General features: G+C 44.7%; 3 protein-coding genes across 4 annotated transcripts in view; all 3 read left to right on the plus strand.

Moving 5' to 3' along the window:
* Positions 1-5,021, plus strand: part of LOC142190096 (uncharacterized) — a 30,580-nt gene extending 25,559 nt beyond the window's left edge. The window contains exons 4-7 of the mRNA XM_075262271.1: positions 1,900-2,023; positions 2,107-2,171; positions 2,264-2,372; positions 4,021-5,021. Coding sequence (XP_075118372.1) covers positions 1,900-2,023; positions 2,107-2,171; positions 2,264-2,372; positions 4,021-4,994 — 1,272 coding nt within the window. The 3' untranslated portion in view covers positions 4,995-5,021. The remainder of the gene's footprint in view (positions 1-1,899; positions 2,024-2,106; positions 2,172-2,263; positions 2,373-4,020) is intronic.
* LOC142189718 (uncharacterized) overlaps positions 1-14,743 on the plus strand; it is a 239,155-nt gene that overhangs the window by 66,081 nt on the left and 158,331 nt on the right. The gene's annotated exons all lie outside the window — the stretch shown is intronic.
* On the plus strand, positions 5,381-6,749 carry LOC142190442 (uncharacterized). The gene is made up of 2 exons (XM_075262293.1): positions 5,381-5,948; positions 6,272-6,749. The coding sequence occupies exons 1-2, from the start codon at positions 5,629-5,631 to the stop codon at positions 6,564-6,566; spliced, it is 615 nt and encodes a 204-aa protein (XP_075118394.1). The 5' UTR covers positions 5,381-5,628; the 3' UTR covers positions 6,567-6,749.

Below are 14,743 nucleotides of genomic sequence, written 5' to 3' on the forward strand. Positions count from 1 at the left end.
GACATCATATCATGTGGGGAAGTGTGGGAGCGGGGACAGAGGAGGGTTAAAGGTTTATGTTAGACATTGTGATCGGCCTGTCTGATAAGATGCGTCTTTAGTTTGCGTTTGAAGCTGTAGAAATTGGGCGTTAATCTGATCGTCCGGGGTAGAGCATTCCAGAGAAGTGGTGCAGCTCAGAAGAAGTCTTGTATACGAGCGTGGGAGGTTCTGATAATAGAGGATGTAAGTGTTAGGTCATTGAGTGAGCGGAGAGCACGGGTTGGGCGGTAGACAGAGATGAGGGAGGAAATGTATGGAGGTGCGGCATTATGGAGAGCCTTGTGGATGAGGGGGATAACTTTATACTGTATTCTGTAATGAATAGGCAGCCAATGTAGTGACTGGCACAGACCAGAGGCATCGCTGTAGCGTCTAGCCTGATAGATGAGCCTGGCCGCTGCATTCAGAATAGATTGTAGAGGGGAGAGTTTAGTGAGGGGAAGACCGATTAGTAAGGAGTTACAGTAGTCAAGGCGAGAATGAATCAGAGAGACAATAAGTGTCTTTAGTGTATCTCTGGTGAGGAAAGGGTGTATTCTGGAGATGTTTTTGAGGTGGAGGTGACATGAACGTGCGAGTGATTCAATATGAGGGGTGAAGGAAAGGTCTGCGTCAAACATGACCCCGAGGCAGCGGGCCTGCTGCCTAGGAGTTATAGTAAGGCCTGAGACTGCAATGGATATATCAGGGACAGATCTGTTAGATGGTGGAAACAGTAGTAGTTCAGTCTTAGAGAGATTTAGTTTCAGATAGAGCGAGGACATGATATTAGAGACACCAGAGAGACAGTCACTGGTGTTCTTTATGAGTGCAGGGGTGATGTCACGGGAAGATGTGTATAATTGGGTGTCATCAGCATAAAGATGGTACCTGAAGCCAAATCTGGTGATGGTTTGTCCAGTGGGCGCTGTGTAGAGAGAAAAGGACAGGGGGCCTAGGACCGAGCCCTGAGGAACCCCAACAGCAAGGGAAAGAGGGGAAGAAACAGAGCCCGCAAATGATACACTGAAAGTGCGGTCTAACAGATAAGGGGAGATCATTGGAGACTTTTGTGAGAGCCGTTTCAGTAGAGTGCAGAGCGCGGAAACCAGATTGTAAGGGGTCAAGCAGAGACCAGGCATTCCAAGATTTTAGAGATGAAGGGAAGGTTAGAGACAGGTCGACAGTTAGCAGCACAGGACGGGTCAAGGGAGGTTTTTTTCAATAGCGAAGTTATAACAGCATGCTTGAAGGAGGATGGGAAGATTCCAGAAGAGAGAGAGAGGTTAAATATTTTAGTAAGGTAAGTAGTGACAGCAGGCGACAGAGATTGGAGAAGGTGCGAGGGGAAGGGGTCACTGCTGCAGGTTGTAGGGCGAGATGAAGAAAGTAGCTGAGAGACTTCCTCTTCTGTAACAGGTTCAAAAGATGAGAATGGACAGGCTGAAGTGCGGTTGGTGAGGGGATCAGTACTATGGTAGGTGAGGGAATCAATGCCACCTTTGGATTGGGCAGTTATTTCCTGACGGATCTTATCAATTTTATCGTGGAAATGAGTGGCCAGGTCATCAGCACTAAGGTCTGTGAATGGCGTCTGCACCTTGGGTGTGAGTAAGGAGTGAAACGTTTCAAAAAGCCTTTTAGGGTTGCTGGAGAGAGAAGAGATGAGGGCGGTGAAATAGTCTTTTTTGGTGAAGTAAAGGTCAGAACTATATGTTTTAAGCATAAATTTGAAGTGGAGGAAATCTGCAGGTGAACGTGATTTTCTCCAGAGACGTTCGGCACACCTAGAGCACCGCTGAAGAAATCGTGTCTGTGGCGTGTGCCAGGGCTGCTGCCTCCTATGTGGCATTGATGACTGTATCATTGTGTTGTCAGGTTCCTATAAGGTGTCAGGATGTCGCTGCCTATTTCTCCATGGAGGAGTGGGAGTATTTAGAAGGACACAAGGATCTGTACAAGGAGGTGATGATGGAGGACCACCAGCCCCTCACATCAGCAGGTAATAGACATGACTATATACACATGGACTTCCATTATTTGTATGTACAGAATGAATTCAGTCCCTGTCTGTGTTTCCTACAGGTAGATCCAGTAAGAGGACAACACCGGAGAGATGTCCCAGTCCTCTTCTTCCACAGGATGATCAGGTAGATGGAGATATTCCCTATGATGTGTAGACGGGCTGTGAAGTCCTTGTGTCTCTTTCCCTTTTCGCTGACTTACAATATTTATTTCCCAGCTTCAGGATAAAGATCTGAACAATGTTATGGCCGTAACAATAAAGGAGGAGCCCTATGTGAGTGGTGATGAGGAGTGTGAGGAGGACATTCCTACCGGGAGCCGCCCAGGTGAGGAGTCACCACTGAATATACCACAGAACAGTCACTTCTGTCAGATATGTAAATAATTACAGCTGTGATCATATTAGATATTGGATCTTGCCACAAGAGGGCATAAAGTGCTTCCTCAGCTACTTTTGGGTAGTGTACCTCTTGGTGAGAGCTTGATGAGTGCTAGACATGTCTCAACAACGCACGATGTTTTCCATGTTGACAGATTTTGAGAAAGGGCAGAGAAACAAGATGGACACCATCTAGGTTGTTCTGACATAGTGCTGTTTGTTGCGAGCAGTAATTCCAGGAGAGCAGAGAGATCACCAGTAGAGAATATAGACGCGCGTCTGTACATAGTTCCACAAGCCGAAAGATTAGATATGCGCGTCTGCACACAGTTCCACTTGCCAGTGGATTAGATACGCGAGTCTAATCCTCTGACATGTGCTGACCTGTGTATCTAATCCCCTGAGGCGTGTATCTGGGCTTGAATATCAGTGTTGGATTGTACATGTGCAGTGACCGTGTGTATTGCAGTTGCAATATGAGTGAAAGACTTGCAGGTTTGTTTTGGCTAATGATGGGTCAGGGTCTTTGGAAAGCTGTATCTCTGGAACGGTACGTCTGAGTGAGTTGGTTTCTCATCTTAAACCTTCCCGGACACCTGAAGTATCTGTGTGCCAAATTTGGTGAAGTTCGGTCCAGCCGTTTGATCGCGCATAAAGGATAGACAGACAAGAATTCATTTTTATAATATAGAGAGATGTAACGGTCTTGATGATCCCTATAATGGTGGAGGATTCGCCTGATCCATGACAAGGGGCAGACAGGGGGTGATCCTGTATAAGAAGGTTCGAATACATAATTTCAGTTCTGGCAGTAAATACCAAAGCCCTTTGGGGTTGGCTTTTCTTGATGACATGTATGTAATTGACTAAAGTAGAGACTTCCAGAATATTCTATCCTTGTTAGTCAGGATTTATCTGACAACCTAGAAACAATAGGTGGAACTGGAGGAAGTGGTACCAATAAGAACATCCTATCTGGAGGGGTTTGTAAACTACCACTAGTCACCAGAGAGTTTTCTAGAGCAGATATCATTTGCATAGTTTCCCCGGGATCATTGCCTGTAACACTCCCTAACACAACTAGATACTAGATGTCCATAAGAAAAACTAGTAACTTAAAGGGGTTGTTCATGTGCGTGATCTGTAGGGACCAAACACCTCTTCTGGTAACCTCGAAGCACTAGAAGTTACTGCAGTGGTCGGGGAGACTGTGTAGGCTGAAACTATTCAAGTAATAGTAGCAGTGCCGCACTTCCCCACAACCACCACTATATAGTGGTGGGGCTGCTGAGCCGCTCCTATTACTAGAACAGTATCAGCCAGTACACCGCAACATGAACCAACGTAGATGCTGGTCACACCACAGAAGTGGAAAACTGGAGAACAGCCTGGTGGTGGAACCTCTAGATCTTGTGTCCGTGCTCTGAGGTTTACTGTTAGATTGTCATGTTTTGTCTGTTGCAACCATTTTCGTAGTCAGTAGAAAATATAATATTTTTGGCTGTGTCTTGTACAATTATGGAGTTTATATAGAAATGTTATAAAGTATCAGTAGCATTATGGGAAAATAATAAATTGTGTTTTGTCTTTGGCAGATGACTGTTTTAGGAGTTCAGAGGGATATCTTATATCTTCAGATATTAAGGCAGCTGATTATCAAGATCCATATGAAGAGCATGTCATTGCCCCAGATATACCCTTAGACCTTCACAGCAAAGACCTGTCATCTGATCCTATTATATACGTCCAAACTTCCGATTCATCGCAAACATCTAAAGAAAATAAAAGTCAAAGACCTCACACAGGAGAGAAGCCATTTTCATGTTCGGAATGTGGGAAATGTTTTGTCCGTAAATCAAGACTTGATGACCATCAGAGAATTCACACGGGGGAGAAGCCATATTCATGTTCAGAATGTGGGAAATGTTTTGTCCGTAAATCAAACCTTAATAGACATCAGAGAATTCACACGGGGGAGAAGCCATTTGTATGTTCAGAATGTGGCAAATGTTTTAACCAACAATCAAGTCTTGTACAACATGTGAGAACTCACACAGGGGTCAAACCATTTGCTTGCTCAGAATGTGACAAACATTTTAGCCACATATCACAATTTTATAGACATCAGAGCGTTCATGCTGGAGAGAAGCCATACTCATGTTCAGAATGTGGCAAATGTTTTAACCTGAGATCAAATCTTGTACAACATCTGAGAATTCACACGGGTGAGAAGCCATATTCATGTGCTGTATGTGGAAAGTGTTTTACCCAAAAGGCGTCTCAAACTGCACATGAAAAACTTCACACAACAAACGCATTTCCGTGTTCAGAATGTGGAAAATATTTTAAGCAGAAGCAATACCTTCTTGTGCATCAAAGACGTCACACAGGGGAGAAGCCATTTTCATGTCTAGAATGTGGGAAAGGTTTTTATCATAAATTTGTTCTTGTTCAACATCAAAGAATTCACACAGGAGAAAAACCATTTTCATGTCTCGAATGTGGGAAATGTTTCTCAAGGAAAATAAGTCTTGATCAACATCAGAGAATTCACAAAGAATGTGACTAAAAATCTTGTTATTTGAGAGTTCCAAAAGACGTATTTATTTATATTTTACACCGTATCCCTCAATTTTTTGGTCACTGGAGTTTTTGTACAAGAAAAAAGTGCCACAATTACTGACACATTAAACCAATAAACACCTTTTATCTAAAACCAAATAAATTCCAGATAGAACATACCCACCGTCCCGGATACAGCGGGACAGTCCCGATTTTATACTGCTGTCCTGCCGTCCCACATGGCTTAGAGTTTGTCGCGCAATGCCCCTGTAGTGTTTTACTCGTTTACAAACTTTGCCCAGATTAGCCGTCTCTTATCATAAGGGTAGAGTCTAAGGCTGGTCTTACACGACCGTACTGGTTTTTGCGGTCCAAATTTGGAGATCCGCTAAGCAAATTTCACTCTAAAAACTCATTCCACAAATGTCCGTGTCCAACCGCAAGGCTCCATGTGCACCCGTTTTTTGGTAGATCTGCAAAAATCAACACACACCCCCAACCAAAAAAAAAAAGGATGTCACCACATTGTCCAGACCCCCTGCTTAAGGTCACATTGTTGGACAGTGGCCATCTTTGCTTTGTTCATTGTTGCTGCGATCGTGACCTGCTCTTGTTCTGCTGCCTTGTGAGTTTGGTGCACAATGGATCCATTTATGGAAGACTTTTTAATGGCCTGGCTTTACACGTGTCGATTCGGCCAACACCGACAGATGTTGGAAGAAGACCCCAGAAGGAAGTGGAGATATTGGGTACACCCATACTCTCGCAGAGGCCAAGGAAAGGTCATTTCCGAAACCTATACAATGACCTGTGCCAGCACCCTGACAAGTTCCAGTTACTTTTGGATATCAATCCCCACATTTGACTTTCTGCTGTTGGATCTACGTCCTGGAATTACCTTTCAGGACACAAATATGAGACGGTGCATTACTGCTGAGGAACGTCTTATTGTTACGCTCAGGTACGTAACCCTTTGATAATTGCTCATATCACCCCAGGTAGCTTAGTTTAATGTATGTTGTCCCCATTTGTCGTCATTTCAACATGTATACCATAGCTTTTATCTATATGGTATGTATTTGCAGTTAGATTGCGTCTCAACCACTAGCATGGATTACTTATTTATGGTGCCCAATACTGTGTATCGCCTTCTCATTCTTGCCCACACTGTACACAGTTGGGTCTATTGCCATGTCATCCTGCATAACATAGATCAGGATCCAGATCAGTGTCCTTCAGACCACCGGACTAATCTAAAGAATTATCTTCTTATGTTTTTTTCAGATTCCTTGCAACGGGAAACTCCTTTGTTTCTCTACATTTCGGGTTTCTCTTGGCAGACTCCACTACTTCCCTGCTCGTGAGACACACTTGCCAAGTCATCTGGCAGCGTTTGAAACCGACTGTCATGCCTGATCCAAAGTGTGAAGATTGGCTACGGATAGCAAATGGCTTCCAGAAAGTTGCACATTTTCTAAACTCTGTTGGTGACCTGGATGGGAAACATATTCAGGTTAAAAAGCCGGCTTATTCAGGGTCTCTGCTAATGCGACATGGCACCCGAAATCTAATCCAGTGAAATCTGCCCAATGTTAATAAAATCTGTGAATCAGCTGTAGGGTCAAAATGCTCACTATACCTCTTGATGAATTCTGTGAGGGGTGTAGTTTCCAAAATGGGGTCACTTTTACGGGGTTTCTATTGTTTTGGTACTTTAGGGGCTCTGCAAATGAGACATGGTGCCTGAAAACTATTCCAGCAAAATCTGCTTTTTAAACCCTCAGTGTCGCTCCTTCTCTTCCATGCACTGCTATGCGCCCAAAAATCAGTTTACCCCCATATGTGGGGGATTTCTGTGCTTGGGAGAAATTGCACAATAAACTGCCAGATGCATTTTCTCCTTTAACCCTTTGTGTATGTGTTAATTTTAGGGCTAAATGAATGTTTGAAAAAAATTAAATGTTTAAACTTCACCTCCATATTGTTTTAATTTCTGTGACATGCTTAAAGGGTTAACAAACGTCCCAAATGCTGTTTTGCATTATATGAGGGGTGCAGTTTTGAAAATGGGGTGATTTATGGGGGTTTCTATTATATAGGCCTTTATAATCTCTGTCAGAACTGAAGGGTCCTTAAAAAACTTGGGAAATTTTCTTATAAATCTGGACATTACTGTTACACTTATAAGCCTTGTAACATCCAAAATAGATGAAAGGACAATTAAAAGATGATACCGATATAAAGCAGAGATATGGCAGATAATATGTCTTAATATATGTGTGTGATATGACTATCTGTTTGAAAAGCAGGACATTTCACATTTTGAAAATTGCATTTTTTTCCAAATTTCTAAAAATTTCTTTTTTTTTTATAAATAAATATAAAACTATTCATCACTATTTACCACTAACATGAAGTACAATGTGTCACGAGAAAACAATCTCAAAATCACTTGTGTAAGTTAAAACGTCTCAAAGTTATTACCACATAAAGTAACTACCTGCCCACATGTAACCTCAGATCCTCCAACGACCTCCTACTCCGCTCTGTCCTCATCCGCTCCTCACACAACCGTCTCCAAGATTTCTCCCGTGCTTCCCCCGTACTCTGGAACTCCTTACCACGACACATAAGACTGACCCCCACAATCACAGGCTTCAAGAAGGCCCTGAAGACTCATCTATTCAGGAAGGCCTACACCCTCCAATAACACTACTAGCACCACACCTTAATGGTCTCCCTCCTCACCTTCTGTCTCTCCCTCCTGCCTCACAATTATAAGCCCTCGCGGGCAGGGCCCTGTATCTCACCAGTCGGTCATTGTTAGTATTCTATTTCTACTAGCCTCTGCCCGCGACTTCATCTGTGTGTTGTTGGTATCGATGATCCGCCTATATTCAGCAATTTGCTGCCGTCAATGGTTTGCCTGCTCCGACGTTTCCGCAGCTCTCAAGCTGTCCTACTGCTGAACTTGTTCCTCACATCGTGCCTGTGATTGTTCCGGCATCTCAGCAGCTCGCTGGGACGCCATATAATGAGTGTGCTGTTGGTGTTGATGATCTGCCTGCTGCGGCAATGTACAGCACCATGGAATTAATATAATAATGTACAGCACCAGATTAGTTTCTTTATCCACAATGCTGTTTTTTAACCATTCATTTGACACATATCTGTGTCTGTGCATATATTATGGCCAGCCTGAGTAGTAGGATTATTAGAGGTGACCTCTATCCGTCCTCTACAGACTCCATTTGTTCCTCACCATCTATGGCCATTAGAGCCACATGGTGCTTTATCTCAGCATGTTGAGATTCCTCAGTATCTGTCTGAACAGATTTATGCATACAATTACGTAATTTCTTCTCTGTTACCACTCTATTAAATATATTTACCATATACCCAATATTTCTCAGAATCTGTTTCTCCTTTGCAGCACAAAATCTATTTTCAATGATAGAATTTGCCTGTTCACATTGTGTATAAAGATCCTACCGTATACTCACTAAACTATCACTAGACAAAAGCTTAAACTCAAAGTTACGTCTCTTATAGATTGACTGTATGATCTCCATACTCAAAAGTAACATCTTTACTTAGCACTGTCCTAGGAACATCTGCTCCGTTATCAGAACCTCTCAATATGTCTGGCACTTGTAGTCCTCTGCGCTTCCTCACAGGCTTCTGTATCATATAACATGTGTAACTGTCAGCTGTATCTCACCAATATAAGATTGCAACAACTTGCAAAATACTCCTCTCGACCCCCTTATTGCAAGCGAACGGAAAATATTCGACTGAGCTGCTCGCCAATTGTAAAATATTCAGTATTTGGGTGAAACTTGTGATCACGTGTTGTGAGGCCTTAACATGATAGGAAGAGTTAGCTTGTTATAAAAACACGTGGAGTTAAAGTCTTGAAGGAGAACACGGGAAACTTCCAGAATAACAGAACTGTCAGTCATTAGCTTACATCATCAGAGAAGTTAGGTTTCTTTATTTTTTTTATAAATTATTTATAACAAAACAACGCACAAAACCGTAACACAGGACCCTCGAGACAAAAAAAAAGGGGGGGGGTCAAACAGAAGTAAAAACAAAACAAAGTACAATCATAGATGGTAAGACACGGCAATCAAAGTAAATAGTGCAATATAGAAATCAAAATCAACCAGACAAAAAGAAAGAAGGAGGGAGAAACAGTCAAAGAGGGGAAGAGAGAGAGAACGAGGAGAGAGGAGAAAAAAAAAGGGAAGGGGGGGGAGGTATAGGGGTCCATGAACGCCCCTGGACCCAAGCGTGGGAATCAAAATTGTAAAGCAACCTCAACCAGCTGGATCTTTGTAAGAACGAGTACCCTGGAAGAGGGTCCACGCAGTCCAAGTCTCCATAAAGGCGTCACACGTATCCCTCAGGGATCCCGTGAGGTCCTCCATGCACTGAATATCATCCACCTTGCAGACACAGCGACAGAGAGAGGGTGGACGAGGCGATTTCCAGAGCGCAGGAATGCAGGCCCTAGCAGAATTAATCCTATATCGCAGGGCGGATCAACGGTAAGAACGCAGGAAGAGGTCCAAGAGGTGGAGCAGGAAAAGGGCCGGCATACAGGGAAGAGAGTACAGAGAGTCCATCACCCGGATACGAAGGCCTACACAGAAGAAGAAAAGAAGAGAAGGAAAAAAAAAAAGAAAGGGGGAAGCGAGGAAACAAGACAAGAACCAACTGACAGACAAACTATACAAGCAACCCCGATCTAAGCTAATCCCAGAACGGGTAACAACAAACAGTGGGGAAAGTTCCCACTAAAGCAAGTCTCCGAAGCACGCCGCAGCACACAATCAGAGAGCCGCCAAAACCCTAACTAATGGGGGGGAATGAAACTACAGTGGGTGGATCAAGCGATAACATGGGACATGCTCCGCGGCCCTGACGGGGCACGAGAAGAGACGTTCAGGGCAGCGAGAAGTAGCAACAATGACTTGCCGAGAAAAAGAGACCAGGGGCAAAGGCTGCGGCGCACCCCCAGGTAGAGGGGCGAGATACACCAACGAAGGAGGCTGCCGACCAGGGTTCGCGGCATTCCCTGCCAGGGCACAAAACTTAGAGGTCAGTAGACAGCATAAACAGATCAAAACATAGTACTTCAGGTGGAAGAGCAACGGGAAGGCCAGCCAGTCTGGTAACTACAGATCAGGAGAGTCGAGGAATTGGGCCAACTCAGCCGTCTGACCAGGTGAATGAAGAGCGAACATCGCCCCGTTCCGACGAATCTGGAGGTGGAATGGGTGACCTCATCGGTAAGTGGCACCAGAATCCAGTATCACCTGAAGGAGCAGCTTGAGAGTCCTCCGCATGGCTAGGGTGCGACGGGAAACATCCGGTAGGATCTTCACCGAGGAATCAAGATAAGAGATCGGGCCTTCTAGGGCCCAGTACACGATGGACCCTGTCGATGTTAATTTCCAACTCCACAGGACGAGAGAGAACAGTGTTAAAGAGTGCAGTGACCGTGGAGCGAAGCTCAGCCAGGGAGACCGCCTCAGGGACGCTGCGGAGCTTCACATTATTCCACCTGCCTCTGTTCTCCAGGTCATCAACTTGAAGAATAACATGCTGGTTGAAGGCCCATTGAGTGGCAATAAACTGTTCAACATCACTGAGATGATGATTCAGAGAAGCCGACTGCTGCTGTTGAGAGGAGACCCGTCCAGCCAGAGATTGAAGTTCCGTCCTGAATACTGCCGGAACGGCATCCTATTTCTCCTTAACCCTGTGCACTATGGTCTCCAAATCCGAATTGGTGGGCATTGTGCCCAGGAGACGCCAAATATCGTCCAGTTTGCAGCATTTAGAGCGGCGGGTGGAGGGAACCTCATCACCCGTGGAGGAGTCGGAGAAGTCAGGGGCTGGTGGCCCACGCAGGGCAGCTGGAGTCAGTGAGAAGTCGGGGTTCAGGCCAGGATCAGGGGCTATGGTGCCCCCTAGGAGTGGGGGACAGTGACTGTACAACCATGCCCTTAGGAGCAAGACCAGCAGGGCTCCCAGGAGTAGAGAGGGACAAGGCAGCTGTAGAGTCCAGAGCATGAGGACCGGCAGGCAAGACAGCAACTGGGGAGCCAGACAGCAGGGGTGAGGAACCAGACAGGGCACATGCAGCTTGCATAGGTTGGGGGAGAGATGAGTCAGAGGAGGGTGCCGGAAGGTCTGTCTGAACAGGCACCGCAAATCATACAGGGTGGAGAGGAACAGAGTCACAAGGCAGTGGTGGCACAGGGGTTACCTGGCATGCAGCGGAGGAGACGGTCGGCTGAGGCCGCCACCTTGGATGAAGTCGGACGGAGGATCCGATCTTGAACAGAGGGCCGATGCTGGAGCAGATTGCAGGTGGAGAGGCGTGGTGAACCTGGAAGTCGTAGAGGAAGCTGGCAGGAGCTGATGGGTGGCCATGGTGAGGGCGGGATGGACCGCTGAGGAGGCGTGCACCGGAGCCATCTTAGAGCCTGCGGCGGGCAGCGAAGAGGAGACCGAGGAGAGGAGGAATCGGGCCATTTGCGGTTCCAGCCCGGCTGAAGATGGGGCCTTACGACCCAGGAGTCAGACCATGGCGTCAGGGGGGCACAGGAGAGAGACTAAACCCCAAAAGGTAGGCTGAAGCTGCTAAGGGTCGTTTTTTTTTTTTTGTTCTTTTATGAGAAGTTAAGTTTCTTCATTTGGATATCTTGTAGAATTACAGCTTGGACATCTGGTTAATCAACTTGCGCTGGTCACGACGTATCCCATAATGCCCACCGCCACCCAGGACAACCCACCATGGTCCTCCCAATGGCTCAGACATGTATTTGTCACTCATTTATATTCATGAGTAGGGATGTTACCTTCCATCTTGTTGCTATGTAAGGAGAGTTCTAATATGGTGTACTCTGACCGCACCCATGTACCCAAAATTTAGAAGTGTAAAGTGCGCAGAGTTTAACCCTTTGTATGCCATGAATATTGTAATATAATAATATTTAACAGGGGGGATAGTGATTGGTACCACAATCTTGTTATCACTTTTGAGCCACTTGGTAACACAATACTGTAATATTACATAAGTTTTTATTGGTCATAATCCAAAATATTTACCATATTTTACAGTCCATTACTATGGGACAAACGATGCGAGGATTACCTAGACAAAATAGGTAAAGACAGAGCCTGGGAGGACATAGTCAAAGCACTTCACGATGATGATTGGGATAATGCATCAACTGTGAACGGTAAAAAATTACGGAAGTATCAAAGGAATAACACTACAAGATCACCAAACTATTCACATTATCATAAAAGGTCATTCAATTTAATGTTTTTTAATTTTTATTCCAGTTGATGAGGTCAAGACTTGGTGGAACACATGCCGAGACCAGTTTTGGCGTGAAGCAAATGCAAAGGGGAAGAGTGGAGCTGATCGCCGGACAAAGAACCCGTACATGTATACCCAACAATTGAGGTTTCTGAAAGAAGTTATGGAAATTGGAGGGTAAGTATATATTCGATACAGTGTATACTTGATTCCACGTAAACTTCTGGTACTTAAAAATTGTTAATGTTTTTCAGAACTGTTGCCAATCTGGAAGATGGTGTTGAGGAGTCTGAGGACTAAGGTGCACCAGAATGTTCTCAAGTTTCTTCACCATCACAAACCCCTTCATCTCCAAGTCTGCAGGAGCCCAGAAGTCCAACAAGAACAACTGGTTGTGGCAAAAATAAAAAAAAAGAAAACACCCTGGAGGGACACGCAGGGACTCACGTGCCATGCTGGATGCACAAGTCCTTTCATTTATGCAAATATGCAGTGAATGGAGTGCCAATGAACATTTCGACCTAATGGTGACAAGGCACGTGGAGAAGGTCCTTCCAAAACGGTAACTCAGTCCACAATCATAAATATTCTTAACCTGTTCTAGGGTGAGCAGGATCCTAAACATCTTGCTAGTCTAATAGACCAGCACAGGGACAGAGTAGTGTCCGGTCCCATGCCACCCCAATAACAGTTTAGGCCATTTGACCCTTCACAGCGCCAGTATTCCCAGGAAGGTGGGTTGTACCCCAGTCAGGGTCAGTATCAGCAGCAAGGGATACAATACCAGCCTTCTCATCAGGGGCATGGACATGTCAGGCAACAAGTTGACACTCGGGCATTCACACCTCATACAACAGGCTCATACCCAGGAACTCTTCACCTTGTAAAGTTTTATATTTTTAATATGTTTGGTTACCTATTTCCTATAAATGTCTTTTTTTTTTTTTTTTTTTTGGCGCCGCCCCCCTGAGGGGCTTGGCTGCCTTGATGCAGTGCTCCAAGCTGGGAGCAAACTTTTCTTTCCTTTTTCACTCTTTTTTCTCTGTATCTTCAAGAATCCGGTAACCAAGCAATCTAGCACTATGAATTAGCAACTATAAATCGAATGGAAGACCCTGTGGAGTATTTTGTTCCTTTTGTTTCCATTGTAAAGCATGGACAATGACAAGACCTGGTTCAGCTGGTTTCCACATGTGCCTGTTACCATCTCCCCAGCTAGGACAGCATGGCTCACCATGCGGCATTGGAGGAAAACCTACATGGAAGTGTGGACTTCTTCTTCAAGGAGATGATTTTTGGCATCTATTGCTGATGCGTGAAGATGCTACAGCTGACTGGTATTTCTTTCTATTACTGTGGACACGTGGGACTCTGCTACAGCCTGGGAACCTACAATCACTCACCTACCCAAGGAGTTATGGAAGCTTGGCAAGAGAGCAGCACCATGTATACCTGGATGGTCTCTGACTTCCTTGGGGCAGTAGAACACAGTGGTAAGAAGGAAGGAGGAGGAGAAGGGCTTGTGACAAAGGACATTTGGGGCATTTTTTTGTGGTTAAAAGGACAATAGTGCTGATACAAGATACCGAACTATCAGCTGTGAGCAGGAGATCTCACTACCTACCAAGAACTACCACATGTTATCATGATAGCTGCCTATGTCCCTCACCTCTGCAAATATTTCTGCTTGTTATATCTACATGCTGTGACTCCCCTCCTCGTGTCCTACAACCACAGTCGGCTGTATTATTATCATTATTATTAACATCAATCCGCACAGAGAACTAAATGATCCTGCAGTGTGTCTGTGTTTCTTTCTTTTTTAGTTGCTCTGATTCCTAGGATTTCTCTGCCATGAGCTTGTATGTGTTTCTCTCCTGTTATATACTACTGTACCATCTATGAAACTGTATCACTGAAATTTCCCCATTGTGGGACTATTAAAGGAATATCTTATCTTATCGTGTTTTTTATACTTTTACAAAGTGAAATTTAATCAAAGTTATTTATAAAGAAAGTTATTTATACCGATTGAGTATTTTGTTAAAAATATAAAGTTCGGAAACCACGTCACGAGTCTTCATTGTCCTGCGAGTGCAAAACATGACAAACATAACAAAAGTCGTGAACAGTAAAATTTTATTAACACGCAATTATTGTCCATGGTGGATAGCGGACATCTGCCACTGAACTGCTCCAGCTGGTGACATAAAATAGTCCGTGTACTGTTCATGCACATGGAGTCCTTCTGTGCCGGGTCTCCAGTGAAGGGTCTGGTCCAGAGAAATGGTACTTGGGAAGGTGTCCGTGAGGTCAGCCTCAAGTGTCATGGATCCTAACAAAGTTGTGCCGGATTACCAGCTTCATACGGTCAGGATGCATTTCAATGGGGCTATGGAATACACGCCACTTGT

The sequence above is a fragment of the Leptodactylus fuscus genome, chromosome 1 (genome assembly GCF_031893055.1).
Source record: "Leptodactylus fuscus isolate aLepFus1 chromosome 1, aLepFus1.hap2, whole genome shotgun sequence".
Lineage (NCBI taxonomy): Eukaryota > Metazoa > Chordata > Amphibia > Anura > Leptodactylidae > Leptodactylus > Leptodactylus fuscus.